This window comes from Rhinolophus ferrumequinum, chromosome 22 (assembly GCF_004115265.2).
Source record: "Rhinolophus ferrumequinum isolate MPI-CBG mRhiFer1 chromosome 22, mRhiFer1_v1.p, whole genome shotgun sequence".
Taxonomy (NCBI): domain Eukaryota; kingdom Metazoa; phylum Chordata; class Mammalia; order Chiroptera; family Rhinolophidae; genus Rhinolophus; species Rhinolophus ferrumequinum.
This window is the reverse complement of record NC_046305.1, coordinates 16,933,766-16,956,147: the sequence shown is the minus strand read 5'-3', so window position 1 is coordinate 16,956,147 and position 22,382 is coordinate 16,933,766. Positions and strand designations below refer to the sequence as shown.

The 22,382-nt window shown below is 36.1% G+C and overlaps 1 protein-coding gene across 1 annotated transcript in view; it reads right to left on the bottom strand.

Moving 5' to 3' along the window:
* HMCN1 (hemicentin 1) overlaps positions 1-22,382 on the bottom strand; it is a 398,555-nt gene that overhangs the window by 12,692 nt on the left and 363,481 nt on the right. The window contains exons 92-104 of the mRNA XM_033093361.1: positions 22,087-22,257; positions 21,746-21,916; positions 19,072-19,221; positions 18,661-18,798; positions 17,529-17,650; positions 16,030-16,267; positions 10,668-10,730; positions 9,526-9,645; positions 8,451-8,585; positions 5,885-5,998; positions 5,091-5,216; positions 3,107-3,235; positions 458-808 (exon numbers count right to left, since the gene is read on the bottom strand). Of these exons, the coding sequence (XP_032949252.1) occupies positions 458-808; positions 3,107-3,235; positions 5,091-5,216; positions 5,885-5,998; positions 8,451-8,585; positions 9,526-9,645; positions 10,668-10,730; positions 16,030-16,267; positions 17,529-17,650; positions 18,661-18,798; positions 19,072-19,221; positions 21,746-21,916; positions 22,087-22,257 (2,028 nt within the window). The remainder of the gene's footprint in view (positions 1-457; positions 809-3,106; positions 3,236-5,090; positions 5,217-5,884; positions 5,999-8,450; positions 8,586-9,525; positions 9,646-10,667; positions 10,731-16,029; positions 16,268-17,528; positions 17,651-18,660; positions 18,799-19,071; positions 19,222-21,745; positions 21,917-22,086; positions 22,258-22,382) is intronic.

Below are 22,382 nucleotides of genomic sequence, written 5' to 3'. Positions count from 1 at the left end.
ACAATAGTCAACACAGAACAAGCAGTCGACTGAGTAGCTGAAAGTTTTGCTTTTAACCCACTGCTTTGGCATCACGCAGATATAGCCATAATTATGGCATTATATTATGTACAACATGCATATTCTTTTAAAAAAAAACAGAGTCTGGATGCTACAGAAATTTATTTCTATGTAGCATTAAATTTCATAACACTTTCAGGGTGATCAAAAACCATCAATATAAAACAATAAATTATTAGAATTCACACATGTAAATACCATTTACAGTATTCATTTATTTGAATCAAATTTGTCATCGTTTTACGTGCTAGCATAAATGTCTTCAAACTTTGAGTCATCCCAGACTTGAGAACAGATGCAGTTCACTGCACCCAAACTATTATAGGTGCTGTACATATGTTCAGACCGGCCCACAGGTGAGCCCACAGAAAGGAAATGCAATATGGCTGACATTTACCTACACATGTGTCATGGCTTGCCTCAGAGCCTTGAGGGCAAGTTTTCCTAATAGTCCTTCTAGTCCTGGAGAGAGATGTTCTGCTGTTTCTATACTCTGAGTAGGAGCTGTAGAGATGTGAGTACTGTCTGTAATGCTGTTGAGGTTGATAGTTGTTTCTCACGGGGGAGAACCGTGCAAGGTTATAACTATTGTATTGAGTGCCATAATGTGGCAGCCTCTCCAATCCAGCGCAAGATTTCCCGTCCCCTAATAAATGTTGTCCTGGTGGACAGATACACTTGAAGCTGCCGGGGGTGTTGAAGCACTGATATGCACAAGGCTTAGGGACTTGTTCACACTCATTAATGTCTGCTCGTGTGCCATGATACATAAAAAAGAGAAAAAAAACAAAAACGCATATACATACACACACAAAACACAGGAATAAAGAATCAGCCTGTGAAACAAACTGAAGACATTATGTTACCCTCTAAAGCCAGGAATATAGTAATTTCCCAACTGTTGCAAACGTTTGAGAAAGCCCTTAATCGTTCAGTTATGAATATACAGGAAGAGTCTATTACTCTCCCTAAAGATTGTTTCCCACACACAGTAGAAACATTAAGGTTCGTATGGAAAAATGTAGCCTTGAATCCAGAAAAACTAGAGTTCAAAGCTAATGTAGATCTTAATTTTGTTGTTGGAGGGAAGAACACAGACACATTACTAGTTTGCATTTAATTATAATATTGATCACTAGTGCCTCTAATCTTTCATACATTTATAAGTTTCAGATGCAGGAATACTGGTACAACTACAAACATTTTTATGTTGTTTCTTTTAAATCAATAATTATTAAATAATGATCAAACCAATTACATTTTTTACAAAAAAACTGAAAGCAAGGAAATGACAGAATAATTTCTTACTAAGATGTAAACTCATAAAGTTTATAATTAAAAAATAAACTACTTTTCTTTCTGTTCGTAGGTCAACACAGAATACGTACTTTCACATAATATGCTTTCACAGAATATGCTTTTCCTATAAAATGGAAAAGCATATGAAAACTAGAGATCAAAACCAAATTCTTTAATTCATTACCATAGTGGCATGAAAGGAAACATGAATAAATAAAGTAAAAGTAGTAAGTTTTGCTTCAAAATTATTTCAGTAGGTAAAAGTTAAAATTAACATTTTTAATCTCTTTAAGGCAATGGCCTTACCTTCATTGATTTATTGCTCAGTCCAGTGCCTGACATTCAACTTCTGGTCAAATTAGTGAACAAATAAACACATTGTATTCTGCTAGGTCATTGCTAAGATTGATTTAGATGTTAAACTGCATATAAATTACATTGTCTCAGTAGAACAGTAAAATATGTATTTCCATTACTAAAAAGTATTTATTTAAAAGTTTCTAGTAATGGTATTATTTTGAACATTTGCTATGTGCAAAATACTATGCTAGGTACTGCCTAAAGACAGAGCTAAGTCTTTATGGGAAAATTTACTATAAATGATTGTTAGGTACACAACCATGGCAACCAATTTTAAAGCATAGCATGCAAACCAGAAGCCAGTGTTTAAAAGCCCACATGATTTTTTGCTGCATTTAAATATTTATGAGGAGGAATAGAATTTGATAGGTTAGTTTTTTGATTATAAATACATTAATTTAATAAAAAGCATATAGTTACCTTCTTATAGATATTTTCTATTATCTGTTACCTGTCTTACTTTATATTCAATTTTAACTAAGATGGAAACAAATAGGCAATTGGGAGGCTTAAATGAGGTAGGCTTAGCATGGCACACACTAAGTGCAAAATATATGGTAAATAAAGTAATAATTATCACTTTGCTTAAGTTGTATATGCACATTTTAATCTGTCATACCTAAACCCCCTATTACATACAAGTATACTTCATATTCAAATTAAATGTACCTATACAAACATTTTGTCACGTGCATAAAGATAGTCAATGAGAGAATCTTCACAGTTAACTTGTCATGGCAATTACATCAGAACCTCACTTTGATATGTGTAGTGTATGTAAACACTCTGTAGTGGTTACTATTATCACTTGAAATGTTAGTGTAAATTAAACTCAATATGAAGTCTCTAAGTACAGTTGACCCTTGAACAACGTGGGGCTTTCAAAAGCCCACGCAGTTGAAAATCCATGTAGTATAACTTTTGACTCCCCCCAAACTCAGTCATCCCTTGGTGTCTGCAGGGAGATTGGTTCCGGGACCTTGCGGATACCAAACTCTAAGGATGCTCAAGTCCCTTATGTAAAATGGCACAGAACAGTGCATGCAGTTAGCCCTCCATACCCACGGATTCCCAGCTGCAGACTGAAAATATTGTTTTCCATGAGCTGTTGGTTGAATCCACAGATACAAAACTCAGAAACACAGAGGCTGACTGTGTATTCATTTAAAAAACAAAACAAAACACATATAAGTGGACCCATACAGTTCAAACCCATGTTGTTCATGGGTCAACTGCAATCCATACTGTTATGAATTAGTTAAATCAACTTACAAGTCTTTTAATTGTAGTGAGAAAGCATTTGAAGATAGAGTGGTCCTACTTAAGTTGGTAAGACTAGGTAACTATATGAGTAGGGATTGCTGAATAAGAGTTCCTGTTAACTTACCCATACAGGGTCTTCCCACTCCTTGAGACCGGTAACCTCTTGGACATACACAACGATAGCTGCCTCTTGTATTCTCACATATCTGGTTATATCTGCACTGATGGGTCCCATCTTTACATTCATCAATATCTATAGACATGGAGGCAACAAAAAGTAATAACACTTCCTCTTTCAAAACCTAATATTTAAAGTGAATATTCTTTAGAATTGTCAAAGGTTGCATTTCTCACTATGTGGTTGAGACATGGAGTCAGGAAACCTAGGTGCAAGTCCCAGCTGTTTTGTTTTGTTTCTGCTTCTCTATACTTCCTCGTTTTTTGGCCATCTCATTTATACTAGTGATTCTAGTAAGCGTGTTGCTATAGATTTAGAGCAATAGTACTGCATTTCTTCTGATCTATAGTCCCACATTTCTAGCTGCTAGCTGCTCATCTCCATCGCCCTGTTTTACCAGTACTTTCAACTCAACATGCCCCTCGTGTCTTATCATTACTACCTTATTTATGGTAACAGTATTCTTTTTCCCCAATCAAGCAGGCTGCAAATGTCAGAGTTATCACGAATTTATTCCCTCCGTTTCCAAGACTGGGTAATTCTACGTCCTTCAATCAAACCTACGTATCCCCAATTTCCATTTCCACTTAGCTATATTTTTGCTGTAGCTTTTTAAACAGTCTTCTGATCTTTCAGCTCACCTCATTTCTAATTAATCTTATACATAATTGTAGAATTGATAGTCTTAAAAACATTTATAAATGCACATAACTGCATATAATGCTCTGAGTTGGCTATTATTCTTAGGTGTTAGGAAAAATATTTACATATAGCCATAGAGCTGAAAAGAGACTTTGAAATCTGATAGTCCAACCCCACTCTCAGTTGCCTTTTTTTTTTAAGTAGTATACTAAACTTCCATGTACCTCAGTAAGTATCAACAAGTGGTCAATATTCCTTCATTTATATCTGTACATCCCCCTATTCTTATACTATTTTGAAACAAATCTAAAATATAAGTTTATTACTAAATATTTCAGATTCTTTTTAAAAAGTCCCATTTTTAAAATGAGAAGATTAAATTTTTGAGTCATCTTAAGATTATCTGTTCAAGGACAGATAGCTGTCAAGAAAGAAGGATGAATTTTAACATATTATCTCTAAGTCCACCTCTTCTCCCCTTGAACAGAGTTTCTTTCTTTCCTTCTTCTACCACCTCCACTTGTTACTATTTTATTCAAGGCTATGTTTAAAGGTGATCCCTTCCATGATACCCATTTGTATAGTCACTGCTATTATATATGATCTTGCAAGCACTCTCGTACAATTTTATTTGTACTTCTTTTATGGTGTTTCATTCTGCCTGCATTATAGTTTGTTTTTTCCTTTTGGTGAAGGAATTGGCCAACCTGTCCCAGTAGACTGCAAATACATGAGAGCAGGAATATCATCGTTTCATTTATGTAAATCGCGCAGCTCATAGTTCTGCTAACTATGGCAGACTGGTACAGAGCAGGCACGCAAAGAAAAAACTTAGAGAGAAATATAATTTACTTTATTGTCTGGTCATTGACTTGACATTTAGAGAACGGTTCTAAAATAATCATGTTTTGAACTTTTAATAAATTCTACAAACATGATTTTCTCTCAACCCTTCTATGAAATTCTGAATATATATGCTAACTTTCATATTAGAAATAATGTGAGATTATTAATTTATGTGGATATTAACCTATATAAACTAAATGTGTAACTGATAGGTCAAAATGATCGTAAGTCTCCATGCAGAGCTTCCATTTCCTGATATAGCCATGACTCTGGGACTCTGGAGCTCAACCATATTAGAAGTTGGAAATAAAAAACAAAACAAAAAAACACTAGAGAAAAAGAAAGACTTCTTTGTTTTTACTCAAATTTTACTCCAATCGTTAGTTATAAAAAAGATGCCTTACTTGGCTTGATCTTAGTCATCCAAAAACCAGTCACTCACCAATGCAGGTTCCGTTTTCTGCCTTGGTCATTCCATTTGGACAAAGGTCAATGCACTTATAGCCTCCACGGGTGTTCTTGCAGTGCTGATCTGGTCTGCATACATTCTGTCGACACTCATTCACATCTTCATAAAAGAATGAAGGCAATGCAGACTGAGAAAGGGATTTCTTCAACTTTTCCATAGAAATTATACTTTGGGAGTTTAAGGTTATTGTAAACTAGTATAGATGTGACTGCATAATCATCATATATAAAATGTTTAAATCCATCAAGGTATGTAACACACTTCATTTTAAAACAGAATAATAAAAATAAAAACATTACTTCACAGAGCTGGTAGCCATACCAACCATTTCCTCCTCCTGGAAAAATAAAAACTATTTTACAATATATATATTATTTATATATTTATATATATATATTATAATATGCAATATATTATATATAATATAGTATAGTATTATATATATAATATAGTATAATATTATATATAATATATAGTATATATATTATATATAATTTTATATATGTATACATTATAGATTATACTTCTGTGAAAAAGTTGGAAATATAATAGGGAAAATGTTTAAAAAATGGTTATGTAATTAGAAAATCAAACCCCTAAAGCATAGCATTTCCTTCAACTTTGGTTTTGTATGAATTATATATATATGATGCATGGTAGGTATCCTTTCTATAAATCAGGGTCAGGGCGCAGCCAGTGGAGTAGATCAGACACCATTAAGACGTTACAAAGATGCCTTGCTTTTGAATTCAAAGACCTTTCCTTACCCATGCATTTTCTGCCTTTGAGCTGATACCCCGGTTCACATCCACAGTGAAAACTTCCTATGGCATTGAAACAGCGGTGGTGACAGGGGCTGGATTCTTGACATTCATTAATATCTGTAAAATAAAACAAAACTTCCATTATATTCTCTTAGGAAACTTGGGTTAATGTTAAACCGAATGTTTAACATTTTAGTGATCTTTGATAATTATCACGTTTAAGATCTTCCCTAAAACTAATTCAATTCAATTACCCTTATATAATCTGCTAGACAACTGATAGAATTAATTGCCGGAGAAGGTATCTTTCTTCAATATTACTCAAAGGTCGACATTTGCTAGTGACTCGGAACTATGCCAACGCAACATACCTCTACCTTAACTATTTTACCATATGGCTCCCACTCCTGTTTCTAAGAAGTGTCAGCACTGGAATGTTGCTGACAGACTGGAATATGAAGATAGGAAAAAATAAGTAACAGTTAAGGTCTTCTGTAATATAATTTGCAATTGACCTTTCGTCCCGATTTTTTCTGTCTTTATCTTGTGTCTGATTAACTGCAGCAACATTAGCATTTCTTCTCGTCTGTAGTCAGTTGACAAATTAATCTTCCCAAACACCACCTGGATCATTGTGTAATAAAAAAAGTGCAGGATAAACTCCTCAAACTTGTGTGCACTTGCCTATTTTTTGCACCTTCTCCCTTCTCCTTCCTTCTAGTCCCAGAGCAGAGACCTCTGCTCCCATGTAAGTCCCTCAATTTGAGCTTTTGAGCTCTGCAGCCCCTCTCCTCCTTCCTCACCAAGATGAAGACTGTGGTCCATTGATCATTCTCTCCTCTTGGATATTGTTAGAGTCCTTCCTCCTTCCTGTCATCTTTCCCATAACCTTACAAGCATAAGCAAAATTTCCTATCCTAACAAAATCCCTCTCTCGGGTCTATACTCATCTCAAGCCTCCATTTCTTCATTGTTCTATTCCAAACCCTTCGAAAGAGCAATGTACATTTGAAACCTATATAATTTTACTAACTAATGTCACCCCAACTAATTTAATACAAATTTTTTTTTAAAAAGAACAATTACCATATTTAGGCTCTTCACATCCTCACCTTTCATTCCCAAACTTGAGATTGCCAATGTCTTATTTTGTATCTGTTTTCTATTTGAGAACTTTTAATTTAATCTTTCAAAATCTGCACATGTTACTATAAATACACAAGTATGATCATATCTTTTAAAAGATATTCAGATACGTTTTCCTCTTTTGCTTGGTCTCTCTTATCTCTTTTTACCCCTTATCCACTAAAGCCAACCTGTATTATCAATCTAGTATAAATAATAATATATCTCTTCTGTGTATACATATATATATATATATCTACCTAAATATATAAATCCATTTCTTTTTTGTTTGATTATTATTTGTTTTCCAGTCACATAATTTTTTCTACACAAGTTACATATACTTTCCTACTTCATGGTGTTCTCACTCAACAACCCATCATGGAAATTCCTCTAAGCCAAACAATTGAGCTCCATTCCACCCTTTATAATGGTCACACAATGGTTCATTGTGTGGATGTTCTATAATTCCTTCATTCCTTTTATTATTGATAGGCATTCAGTTTTGTATCCACTGTTCGTGCCTCCATGAAAAATTCCTTTATTCATAATTGCTAAAACTTGGAAGCACCAAGACATCCTTCAGTAGGTGAATGGATAAATAAACAGTGGTTCATTCATATAATGGAATATTATTTCAGCACTAAAAAGAAATGTACTATCAAGCCACGAAAAAACATGCAGGAAACCTAAATGCATATTGCTAAGTGAGAGAAGCCAATCTGGAAAGGCTACATACCGTATGAGTCCAATTACGACATTTTAGAAAAGGTAAAACTATGGTGACAGTCAAAAGATCAGTGGTTTTCAGAGGTTTGGGGGAAGGAGGGATACATAGATTGAGCACAGAAGATTTTTAGGGCAGGGAAACTATTCTGTATGGTGTTATAATGGAGGATACATGTCATTCATTTGTCAAAACCCATAGTATGGACACCAAGAATCCTAATGGAAACAATGGACTTTGGGTGATTATGATACATCCATGTAAGTTCATCCTTGCTTAAAAAAAAAAAATGTACCACTCTGGTGCAGGATATTGATAGTAGGCGAGGCTGTGCATGAGTTTGGGCAGGGTGTATATGGGGAATTTATTTACTTTCCACTCAATTTTGCTGTGAACCTATACCTGCTCTAAAAACTAAAGTCTATTTTAAAAGTCCCACAGGAAATATTCTAATAGTCTTATGCATTGGAGTTTTATGAAATAGATTCTATTAGATCATGTTACATAATCTCCTCTCTTAACTATAACAGGTAAATGTTATTATTCAAAACCACTGTGCTGTAAATATTTAAAATAGCCATAAAATATTATATTTAAATATCACATCAAGATGCTTAATCAATAAAGGTTTATGGGGGTGGGGGGGTCTTCATTATTAGTATAAGATAAAGCAAGGGCCTCCTTTTTTTTTTTTTTTAAGGGCCTCCATTTTTATACCTTGACAACTCAGTCCATCAGAGGTTCTTCGAAAGCCAATTCCACAACGGACCACACAGCGATAGGATCCAATGGTATTGTCACAGTTCTGACCAGCATGGCAAGTGTGTCCACCCAAAGCACACTCATCAATATCTGCAACAAAGTGAGTCTTTCAACCAAGGTGAGTTGAGGAAAACCAACCCCAGAACCTGCTGTGAAACGGGGATAGGAAAAGCAATGAACAGCACTTGAAAAATATACAAGCGCAAGAATGCTGATTTTTTTCTTTTTTGATTGAGTCATTTCAGGTGGGTTAAATGGCTGAAAAGCTCACAACAGCATTGATATGTTCACAGACCAACCCATCCATTAGACCACTTATAAATTAAGGGGCTTAAAAAAAGTTACTTCTCCTTTGTGAGATCTCACTTTTCTCATCTGCAAAATGGGGATAATAATATCTGTCTCTCAGCATTGCTTTGAAAATTAAAGGAAATAATGTATAGGAGGTACCCAGTCCATACTGACACTGCGTAAAAGTTATTCCTCTCCTCTCCCATATCCCGACTCCTTTTTTCTTTTGCAATTAGAAGGGGGCCTCCTTAGGCCCAGAGGGAGAAGTCCTTTTTGTATCATTTTTGTTTAAATTATAAAACTAGATTCTTACACAATTTTAACTTTGAAGCATACTTAGTGTGTGATAGAAAGGTGTTTTTTGTTAATGTCCCCAAAGTGCTACCAGGATCATGCAATTTACTTAAATTCTTTATAACCTCTTTATTCGTTAGTTTTCTCATTGTAAAATGAATATGGTAATAGCCCTGCCAGCCTCTCCTCATTGTGTTGTGGGGAGTGAGCGTGTCACTTACAGGCAGCCCTGCCTGCCCCCAGAGTGCCCACGTGAAGGCGGTGTGTGAGCAGTATTCCACCCCCTGTCTTACTTTCTCAACCTAAGGAAGATCTCTGTTTGTTGCCAAATGGGGGTGGAAAGGGCAGGAAAGAAGAGCATCGGTCTATCACACTTTCCTAGGCGGGAGACTGTCATGGCCATTGCTGGAGTGCGTCTCTTAGATTCAGCTTTGTGAATAAATACCTTGACATGTTCTTCCATCCGCAGCTATGGTGAGGCCGTTAGGGCAGGAACAGTAGTATGTCCCCATGGCATTGTGGCAGACATGGGAGCAGGGCGTCCCTGTGGCACATTCATCTTCATCTGAAAGAAACAAAAAGGCCCAATTAGCATGTATACCCCCTACTTTCTACTTTTGAGAGGTTATTAAAGTTGGTGAAAATAGTTTAAAGAGGCCAGTGAATTGAATCAAATGGAACAGAAATGCTCTAAGTGCCGCAAAATGGAAACGTTGACTAAAAATTAATTTTTCATTACTAAAGTATCTTTGATAGTGAATAGATGTTTAGATTAATTCTAAAACTCTAATGATGATAAGTAAGATAAAAAGACCATTTAATCATGATCTGAATGCTTTTTACCTACCTTAGCTCATTGATTACCAACATTCCTAAGAGATAGTGTTTTTATTACTATCCTCATTTGCATGATAAACTGAGGACAAAAGAGGTCCAGTAAATTGCCCAAGGTCACACAGGTCATTACTGACAGAGCTAAGATTTGAATCTGGGCAGTACAGTTTCTAATGACCACGTTTGACCACGATAGGATACGACACCCCCTACCAGTGAAAGTAAGGCTCTCCCTATGTGACCTGGAACTCCTCAAGCCACCAACTTAGCTGTTTACTTACCTGTGACTCTCTAGTGCTGGCACTTGGATGAGACAATACTGGTTTTGGCCCACAGTCCTGCCGTATCCTCTGATCGAGCAACTCTAGGGTCAGGTGACTTAGAGTTGAACTATTGCTATTTCACACCCCTGGCAATCAAGTGGCCAGAGTCCAGTGTTTTGTCCCCGTGCTCACTCCACTTCTGTACTTGCTTATATCCCTGCCTGACACACTCGATTGTGGCCAAACGGAAAGAACCCGGGCTTTGTAACTATCTTACATTCAAATCCAGCTCTGCCACTTGATAGCTCAGTGATCTTAGGCGTGCTACTTAACTCTTTACATCTCAATTTACTCACCTGTGAAAAGGGACATTTACAGGGCTATTGTGATGATTACATTTGTAGCAAAATGGCAATAGATGTCCATTAAATGATATCCATTATTAATATTTCATGGTAAATAAAAATGCATTGTTTATTTCTATACTTACCAGTACAAAAGGGTCCAACTGAGTCTAAGGCAAATCCAGAGGGGCACTGATTACTGCGATCTCCTACCACAGAGAGAAAAGCAAAATTAACTGGCTTGTTAGAAAGTTAGCACCTTATTTCTTTCCAGTACAATCTTCCCTGGGAAACTAGAACATATGGCACAACAAATGCAATTAAAGAACAACAAGCAGGAATGGAAACCTTTTCCTGTTTCTCCACTAAGAACTAAATGAATCAGTCTAGAGATTGTTAGCAAGCAGCCTTTGGAAACGGATTTTCTGTTTAAGCTGTTTGTATCAATCAAAAGAAAATTAAATAAAATTATTCTGTGATAATGAAAAAGGACCCAAGATCAATGTATATGCCTGGCAATGACCACAGGCAAAATCCTACTCTTCCAGCCCTTCCTTACTCTGTTCTAGGAGTAGGAACGCTATTTCCAAGCCACTTAAAATAATTTATGCCAGTGAAAAATAGGAACTCTAAGGAAGAAAACTTCTCCATTTGTGGATCTCCTCCATCTGGGTCCAAGTCCCTATGTGTGACCAAGTGTCTCTTTTCCCACGTAGTCAAAGGAAAAGGAAATAGGCACATTGTGACAGATTTAAGTTAGAGACAAAAACAAAAACAAAAACACATTAACAAGAATAAGCAGGTTAGTTAGAGAATCTCTTTCCTTAAAAAGTAACTGTGTCTTGACTGGTTGAAGCAGTTCAGCAAATATTTTGCAAACATAAATGACCTGTAAAAACTTAAACGAAACTTATCTTTCAAGTTACCAAAGTGAATACACACACACACACACACACACACACACACACAGATACACACACACCCTTTAAACGACAATCGTTATATAACAAATTTCTCCTAAGGGAAATTTCATTTAATTTGTATCATATATTCAGTTCCCACTCAATCTCTTAGAAATTACCTTAGACTTTTCTTTCAATTCTAAAGGCATGCTACTGTGTTTATTTTTATTATTGTTTTAGGTGCTCTTCATAGAGGGAGTCTGAGCATTAGTTAGTCTTTCAGATTCAATCTACTTTGGGGAATCTCTGATTACAATATTATTTGATACCTGCTGAGGACATGAAACTGTTCAAAACTGTTTTGTATATTTGGAGGGTGAAAGAAACACTACTCCAATGAAAACGTTTCCTTGACTAGAAAACTGGAGTTCTATTCACTATTTCTAAGCAATCAGATTGCTTAAAACCTTGAAGAGAAAGCAGAGGTTCATGATCTATTCCTACCCTGACTGTAAAAATGACCTTCAGAGCATCCAAGTCTTCCAGCCCCTGCGGGGGTATGGAAATAGGATGGGAGGGATAGAACTGTCTCCAGGATATTTCTAAATGATTGTGGAATGGTTACTACGTTTCACACAGTACTGTGAGCTTCGTGTGCTGTATTTCATTTAAACCTCGTAACTCCCTTGCTCCCATCATAACTGATTTTCGAGGAATTAGAGACTGAGGCTATATAAGTTGCCTAAAGTCAAAGACCTAATATAAGCTGGCGGAAGAATTTTGATGCAAGTCTGACTTTCAACGACTGAATTCTAGAATACAACTCAGGTGGTGATTATAATTCATGTTTCACTTTTATTTATTCACTTACCAGAGCCTTTAATCTAACCAGAGCCTTGTGTAGGGGACTGTATTGGGGATATAATTGCAGAAAAACTATGTCATATAAACACAGCAAGTTATTATCTGATAGTAGCCTTAGATTTCTGGTTCTAAATGGGGGAGATAGCTTCCATTAGGTGGTTGGGAAGCTTTTTTTGGAGATAACTTTGGTTGTCATAATGATAAGGGGACCCATTAAAATTTAGTGAGTAGGGCAGACCCTGGGGCAGGTTTTAAATTATTACAACATGTAAGATAATGATGCAAGATGAAGATTTGTCCCTTGCTCTGAAAGATTTTCATGAAGTGAGAGATCTGTTTGTAATTATCTAAGACTAGAACCCATCTTCCGTATATTAAACATTTTTTGAGTGTGATTAAATTATACAATGAATTTTCTAGAAATACTACTGTCATATAAATTGATGGTTGACTGTACATTGTTTTATTCAAAACATCACCAAGAATTACTTGATATTTAAAAAATAATCATACTGGGGCGCTATATATAAGTTTGGCCATCTGAACACTTCTCTCTTACCTTGCATGGTAGTAATGTCTAAACATTTGCACACTGAACTACATTCTATTTTGTTATAAACTATTTTCCTTTCATTTATTCTTTATATGAAAGTACATTATTTTGAATTATATTAGTCATTTTCATTTTGACGTAGTAAAGGACAATACAAAATATTTGTTTATTTGTGTTATAGTAAAGTATGATAATTGTAGAAATTTTGAAAGGTATAAAATTCCCTGCAACTTTGTCACTAGGATAAACTATTGCCAACATTTTGATGTTTCCCTCTCTAGTCACTTTTATAAGTATACCCTTTGAAATTTAAGTTAGGATCTTTCACAGACTAATAGTCAAACTTTACTGATCATAAAATCTCTTGGCGAGCTTATTAAAAATATAGACCCTTTCGTCCTGTCCCAGTCAGAATTGCCAAGGGAGAAGCCTGGGAATCTGTGTTTTGAATCTGTTTTGTATAAAGATTTTCTTATAAATACTGTGGTGTGGGCAACCCAGGTTTGAATCGTATTGTGTATGTACTGCTTTTCAATTATTATGTCATGTACATTCTCCTCTGTCACTTGTTTATAGTTATATTGTCAATACCTAGAACAGTGTCTGGTACACAGTAGGCACTAAACCTATATTTTTAAATAAATAAATGAGCTAAATATTCCTGTAAGATGATTTTAATGACTGTTTAAGAGTTTATCATACAGCTGTGCCATCATTTACATATTTGCCTTTATTTCTAGGACATTTATTATAGGCCATTTCTGTGATTTTCTTAGGGTATACCCCTAAAATGAGATAACTAAAAAGATGTGAAGATGTGAAAGGCTACTGACACATACTGCTTACCAGAAATGGTAAACAAATTTACAACCCCTGCTGACAGAGTATGAAGAAGTTCATTTCCCCATACCTCTCCAATATCATGTATCATCTTTTTTAATCTTTGAATGATAATTGAAAAATGGTACTTCATTGTTTCAGTGAGCATTTCTCTGCCTATTGATGAGTTAAACAATTTCTGACATTTATTTTGTCATTATTGTTTCTCCCTTTATGCATTTCCTATTTGTAGTCTTTGTGTACTTTTCTATGGAGGTGTTTGCCTTTTTCTTATTGATTTTTAAGAGCCTTGTATATATTAAGGTTAATCATAGTTGTCTGTAATATGTAATGTAAATATTTTTTCTTAGTGTATATTTACCTTTTCAATTTTGTATTTTTCTCCCATGAAGAAGTCTTAAACACTTTATTTGTAGTTAAATTTATTTCCTTTATTGTTTCTGATGTCTTCTTTGTTTACTTTGTAACATTAAACATATTCTATAATTATATTTTAAAAATAAATTCATTTGATTTTATAGATATAAATTAAAAAAAAAATTATATTGATCTGTAGTCTGAGTTGTCTTGACCAGTAGTTTCCAAATGCCATTCTGCAGACCAGACATATTAGAATCACTTAGGGGCTGTTAAAAATACAAACGCCCAGACCCTACCTTAGTCTAGCTAAACCCAAATCTTTGTGCCTAGAAATCTGAACGTTCTAGGTGATTCTAATTGCACCATAACCATAGCTCTAGTCTAGGCCCAACATGGAAGAGAAAGAACTTTCTGGTTAAGCAACCAAGAATGCAAGCTTGCCCCCTGGCGGTCACTTAAAAAGAAAGTGCAGGTACACAGCTCTTGGAATTCTCAAAGAACAAAGGGCACACATATCAGATGTAATTCATACAATCATAGTATCTAAAGAGTGTAAGGGGTTTGGAAAGTCCTATAGTGTGTTTCCTTCTATTATGGGACCCAAATCTCCCAACAACATCCTTACACGAACCACAAAGACCTTCAAGCTGTTTCAGGCGTAGAGGATTTCATAACTGGGTAGAAACTGTGAAGGACTTTTTAAAAATCATTAATTAATTCCTCTAGTGCCAGATGGTATAAATTCATTGTTAACCAAAGTCTTATGCCAAATTATCTTTTTTTATAACAAAGTTGTATGGAGTACTAGAAAAAGTAGAAAGAGAGGTTAGATTTGAGAAGTAGGCATTATTGGGGAAGAGAAGACAATCCTTTATTTCAGTGGCTCTCACTTTTGTCCACTGTTTGTGACTTGATCATGCATGACAATAGTAAAATAAGGTGCTGGTGGAGGACGTAAGGGGCTATGGACTCCACTGGCTAACAAGGCTTTATAAATCTGTGATTATCTCCAAACCTATGAACACCGACTCCTAGATTACGATGACCTCAATTTTAATGAAACAGTTCTGACTGAAGAAGAAAATAATCATATGTGCAACCGATGAAAACAAGAGTAAATGGTAAAAATAAAATTTTAACGTATCTTCTGAGCATGATAAAAATGATGCTGTTTAAAATCTATTTGGATCTATTTTAGGAAAGCCAGCACAGAGCAAAACACATACTTCACAAGGCCACTACGAATCATTTTAAGCATACTCAAGAAGTCTGAAGTTCAACATCAAAATCATTCAAATAGATAGTGTCTACAATGTCTACAACATGAACGACATGCAAGTATCTCCTACCATCAAGACCCCAACGAATATGGAATGCTAATTGTTGTGGTGCCTCTTATAACCAAAAAGGATATGTTGGGTATAGATACATCAAAGGCCCACATAACATAGGGAGACTGCTGAGACCACTGGTTATAGAACCATGCTTGGTAAATAGAAAGCAGTTCAAAAATGATAACTTCTAGGGACAAGAAATGACAATTGGAACCATGATGATTGCTGCATTCCTTTTAAAATATGGAAGCTTACTTTTGGGCTAGTTTAGGTTAAGACACCTTGACATTATACTTCAGGAATTTAAAAACTTCCTGGACAAATATAAAATTCAGAACATGAATAAATGGACTTTATTACCCAAAGAAAAATCATTCTGACCGAGGATGTATTTTTAAACCTCTCTGCATATATAGAATAGAATAACAACTCCACTATGCTATATGAAGAAGCACATTAATAAAACAAATGTTTTAGAACTCCCATTGGACCGGATTTACCACAGGGCTTTACCACCACAAAACGCAGACAATATACACAAAAAACGTGATATCATCATGTTTGGTCCATGCCTTCATGCCCTTATTTTGAACAGCCATCAACGCAATTCTTTTACCCTTTTAGATATATCTGGACTTTCCTTTAACCAAATTACCTTTGGAAATTGAAGCATGAATTTTAAAATCCAATGTCTCTTCTAACTGGTTGTAGTCAGATTCCACAGAGGATGCACGAAGTGTTTCTACCAAGAAAGGCATTCTCCCTCGTGCCTGATCATAGAAAACTGTGTGGTTCCAAGTGTATGGGACGCCGATGCCATCAATGGTGAACAGTCGGGTTGAGTAGGCATACAGCTGCCCAGGACCTGTTTGAATGTAGTCCTCTGTATAATCCTAAGAAGGACAATATTGATACAAGGATCAGCATGACTCATCCTGCAGTATGAGATGCAAAATGAGGGGAAAAAAGCCTTTGGGGGCTAAAAGTACATAGTTCTAAATAAAATTGTAATTCTACAGTAGTGTTCAGAAATAATATTTGAGCCTTTTAATTACTACATCAGTTTCATGATTTTGCTGTCATAAATTATAGTTTAATAAGGGACTCAAAGTTGTAGGTCAAGAGTAAGGAAAAGATGAGATAGGATGATTGTTATTATTTTTTAATTTCAGAAATTTTATGGATGATACACAAAAACTTTTACACAAGAGTTAGTATTTTCTTTGTAGAAAATTAAACAAATGACTTAAATGAACATAAGCCATGATCTTGGTCCTGATAAGCAGGTCCTGATAAAACCACTAAGAATTTGTCAAGATTTGTCCCTGAAGATTTTTTAAAATTAAATTTATTGGGGTAGCATTGGTTAATAACATTATATAATTTTCAGGTGTACAAGATTATAATTCAACATCTGTGTACTCTATTGTGTGCTCCCCACCCAGAGTCTCCTTCATTTCCGTATATCTGGCCCCCTTTTCCCACTCCCTTTCCCCAATCCCCATCCCTTTGGTAACCACGATTCTGTTTTCTGTATCTATGACTATGAGTTGTTTTTGTTTGTTTTATTAGTTTATTTGTTACTTTTTGTTTTATGTTCCACGTTAGTGAAATCATATAGTTTTTGTCCTCCATGTGATTTATTTCACTTAGCATAATACTCTTAAGATCCATCCATGTTGTTGCAAATGGCAGTATTTCATCTTTTTTATGGCTGAGTAGTATTCTATTATCTCTCTCTCTCTCTCTTTCCACACACACACACACACACACACACACACACACACACATACCGGGGGTGCTAAAAAATGTATACACATGACTTGCACTCATCTTTTGTTACTGCTATATATTGAGTAAGACAATTTTAATAGTTTTTTCCTTTCTTAAAATGTGTATACATTTTTTTGGCACCCTCTGTATATCTCACATACTCTTTATCCATTCATCTGTCGATGGACACTTATGTTGTATCCATGTCTTGGCTATCGTAAACACAGGTAGCCCTTTCCAACCTCAGTGGTTTATACATTTACTCCCCAAAGTGAACAAGGCAAACGACACAAGTTCTCTGAGATCTTTCTATGGCTCTCTGACTGCTACTTGTACCATTACTCTGATAAACAGTGAAGACAAGTTATGTTGACATTTTACCTTTACAGTGACTTCAGCAGGTGACTGAAGCTGCAGGACATAGCCACTCACAACGATATCTAACAGCAAAGCACCATCGGAATCCAAGCCCCGGGCAATATGCGTCATCCGTAAGATTTCTCCTGGGAATTACAATGCATTCATTTCATCAGCAAAAACTATATGGTTTGTGTAAGCACAGAGATTTACCTTACATTCCAGTTCAGCTGTTATTTTACCTAAAACTTGAATAAACATTGACAATAAGAGAATTAAATTAGCCCTTAGCCCCCAAATTAGACTTAGGCTTATTGAATTAAGTTTATCCTAACATCTCTTTTTTCATGTGGCAAAAATGTAGCATGCAATTATGTGAAGGATTCCACACTTCAAAATCATCAGTAATAGCTTATGTGAGAAGGGACAGACAGCTTCACTGCGCAGACTGGTGATAACCACAAGTCTGGCCACAGAGCTTTGTTCTTTCGGATGTTTCAAGAAGTTGCAAAGGGGCATCTTAGTAAGTGAATGGCCATGAAGAAACCCACTTGTCTTCTGGGCTGATTCAAGCTGTGTCCTCCCTCAGCCCTTCTTCCTTAAAGGTCACTGCCATTGAGGCTGACCACCTTTGATGAGACTCAAGATGGAGATCTATAAAAACCTGTATGCACTTGGAAAGAGCCATGAATAGCTAACACACATTCATTAAGACTAAGGATAAAGCAAAAAGAGTTTAGATTTGCTTGTTTTCTTTACATGGTTTTGATAAAGAACCCCTATAAGGTATTCTAATTGAATCTCAGGTTCATACACAAAAGCCTTTCATTAATAGCAATGACTCATTTTCCTACTCTCGATTTTAAAATCCACGCTAAGGATTTAAGGAAAAAAGATACAGAAAATAAGAGAAAAAAGTTTGCTGGTATAAAAATCACTATACTGTTTGAAAACATATGGCCTCTTAGAGACCCATGTCAGTAAAAATTTACAGGGAACTATGAAATTGCTTTTATATCGTTTATGATAAGATTGTATCAAAAACTTTGAAATGATTCTCCATGGGAACATATAACATATTTTTTTTTCACCACCAACTTTTAAAGCAATCGTATTTTTTTATAATAACAGAACATTAAGTTCAGCTGGCACTCACCAGTTGCAAATTCCACTTGGGTTTCTCTCTTGAAGACTGCATTAGTGAGGGTAAAGCCATTGACTGCTTCTCCTATTTCCTTTGCTGTTGTCCAATAAATGGGATTTAAAATAGAAACTATCTTTCTCATTGCTGCACCTATAGAAAAAAAGGATAAATAAGGTGACAAAGTACAATATTTACAGTTCATTGTTATTGTCTTCATAGCATGTTAGTCATAAGGATGAATCCTAAATAATATTGAAGAACAAAATAAATACCAATATCTCATGTGTCTTTAAAGACTGTTAGATCAGTCATTCAGTAATAGCATCCTCTAGAAATTTTACGTGGACATAATAAAATGAAGAATAATATATACAGTTTTATAAAGAGGGTTATTAACAACTTGTTATAAGCAAAGAGACTTACCAAGACTGCGAGGCACATTGGAAATTTTGGCATGTACTATTCTAGTATCAGAGGAAGGGCTATCTGTTACTGTGGCGTTAAGAAAAGCAATTCCAAATTCAACATCATTAATATTTCCAATAACACTTCCTCTGGCTCGCTGGGGCCCACCTATTGGGGGAAGGAAAAACATTCCTGGATAAGGAAATAATTGCATCAACATGACACGGGAGAAAAGGAGGCCAGTATTCAAAGATGCTACAAATCTTCTCTCAAACATTTAAAAAAGATCATATGACATCTGAATTTAAGAGTGTAATAAATAAACTTTCAAAACTCTCTACTCTCATGTAACACTCATCATCCCACATAAATCTAGGATCTTTCCCAATCTATGCACATCATAACATTATTTCACAACCCAAAGAATACAATCAGTGCTCCGTCCCAAAGCCAAAATAAAGTTTGTTGATGGTGATGAAATGATGATGATAATGAGAACTTATTGAGCATGTCATGCAGTAGAGTGAGCACTTAATACAAGTTAACTCTTTTAATCCTATTTAAAAAATTCGATGAGCTAGTTTTCAGTAGCCACAGTTTGCAGACTAGGTAAAGTTCAGAGAAACCAAGTGACTCCCCTCATGACGTAACTAGGAGTTGATGGAAGGAGAATCTGAATACAGATGTGCTTGGCATCAAAACCCATGTTCTTTTATCTACTGTGTTTCCCCAAAAATAAGACCGGGTTTTATATTAAGTTTTGCTCCAAAAGACGCATTAGGGCTTATGTTCAGGGGATGTCATCCTGAAAAATCATGCTAGGGCTTATTTTCTTGTTAGGTCTTATTTTCGGGGAAACACGGTATTGCTTCCTTCATGAGAACACAGAGGAAAGGAGGGATCACCAACAAAACAGTTCCTATGCCTGTGACAGGTCACTCTTAGTATCAATGTGGCGTATCTAAGGGGTATCGTTCAGTCTTGGGTTCCATATCCAGGGCTTATCAAGTTCTTTATATTACTTCTTTACTAGAAAATGCTTAACTTGAGAAAAATTTGAGAAGGATATCGTACTTTTAACAGTGCTGCAAAATTCATGCAAAGACAATCAGGTTGAAAAACAATTATAGATTTTTTAAAAAGCATCTCTACAGTAATTTTATGCCTTCTTCCCATTGTTCAACAAACTATATTGGTAACTATGACAGAATAGGTGGTTAATGACTGTTTCTTACATGAATTGCATGGTTTAATAATGGACAAACACATTGGGAAGAAGTTGATAGTGAAATTTATCAATATTTATTATTTGATGCCTTTTCATTGAATATATTTTAAAACAATCACTAGGTGTTTCAGATATTGTTATCAAGTATTATATACATCAGGGAGGTGGTCGCTTGCTACATCTGCCAGTGTAGAGAGTGATGGGAACCACACTGAAAGATGATATGGAAAAGTAGATAGTAGGACCAATCAGGGCCCGTGGACCACTTTGGTTCTTATCTTTATTCCTAAGCAAGAGGAATAGAAGGATCCCTAATTCACTCAGTTCTTTGGGTCATCATCAACAAGAGTGGCCTCCCATTGTGACCTTAGTTCCCTGTCTCACATAGGAACTTGAGTCATGATGCTCAACAGATGTCTCCTGGTTCTGGCTACCTATGTGGAATCCTTGAAACTTTCTGCCAAACTCTGTAATCCAAACTGTCTGCCTATTTGGACTTACTTCTGTCACTGGGGCCCTGGAACCACCACAGGCTGAGCTACAAAATGCCTCAACCGAAACTAGAATTGTTACCATGCTTACATGGTAGAGCCTCAAAATCTTTGGTAATCAGTTGATATGTTGAGAAGAAATGTTGAGCAGTTGATTGATAGACACTTACCTTTTTAGCTTGCCTAGATCCTATAAATCTTTTCATAGGATTCCTTTCTCTTTCTGGGTCTTCTTGATTTCCAGGGATACTTTATTTCAAAAGCAACCGTAAAGCTTTAGAAAGTCCAGTCATTTCTCAACACTTCAACAATGTGAAACTGTCCTTGTTGGTCTTCTTATAGCCCTTAGAAAGTCTGTCCTCTGAGACAAGTGCCCTTAGTATTATTCACCATTTCTTAGGACTCCAGCAAACTCTTTCTAAAGGTTCATGTGTTCTAGAATTCTGACTTTATTCCTTCTAAAGTTTTACATTACTTACAATATCTGGCCATGTGGCATAACTTGATTTATGGCAGTTGAACTCTCCCTAATCTTTCTCCTTGAACTGAACTGGCATCTATTGTACTTTCCACACTCATGTTCTCCATATTTCCATCCATGAAATAACAGCCTCCAATTGTGTATTTCTGTTAGATATTCCATTTCTGCCCCACTCTCATTTTTTAGCCTGGCTTTCCCTGCTCTTCCACTCCCTTTTATCCTGCAGGCCCAGGACTACTATTTATAGCTGTGAAGACCATCTCCTTTTATAAGGGAGCCTGGAAGAGGGCAAACAAGGGCTAAAATCCAGCCATGAGCTTTGGAGTAGAGCTGTAATAAGTAGAGGGGAGGGAGTACATTTTTCCTAATTCTTCGTCCCAGAATTGACACTGTTTTGTAATTTGTGGGTTCAGAGTGACACGCTTTTTAATTTGCAGAAAGGCTATAAATGTGCTAGCAATGGTTCTGCCAAAGTCTAACATGGTTACCTACCTGGACATGCTTGTATATTGCATCTGGATACCTGAGTAGCATCACCTGGACAGGGGCGACCACTTTTGGATGGCTCTGGATTATTGCATAGCCGTTTTCGGGTCTTTTCACCTCCTCCACAAGAGGCAGAACACAGGCCCCAACTCTGCCAGTTTCCCCAACTTCCATCCACTGTGAACAAGAATGGACTGGTCAATATTAATAAATTGTTCTTAAAATTTACACTTAGGGTGACCCTGCCTATACAACTTTCATTTCAAGATCTGAGAAGATGGTGCTGCTAAAATGAACACAAAATAAAATGCTTTATTTGCTCTTCTGCCAGGAGTCAGGGAGCTTACCAGGACACATATCAGTGTTGCATCTCTGGATCTGGGAGTCTGACCCCCCACAAGCTCTGCCTCCGTGGGAGGGTCGAGGGTTGTCACATGTGCGGTACCGCCGCATCTGCCCTCCACCACACGACCGACTGCACATGCCCCAGCCACTCCAAGGACTCCAGTTACCATGAGCTACAATACAGAACCATTGGAAAAGTGCTAAACAATGACATTCATCCAAAAAGTATAAAAAGACTCTCCCCAGAAACTGAAGAAACATACACATCTGTAAATAGACAACTTCCAAAGGGAGATGG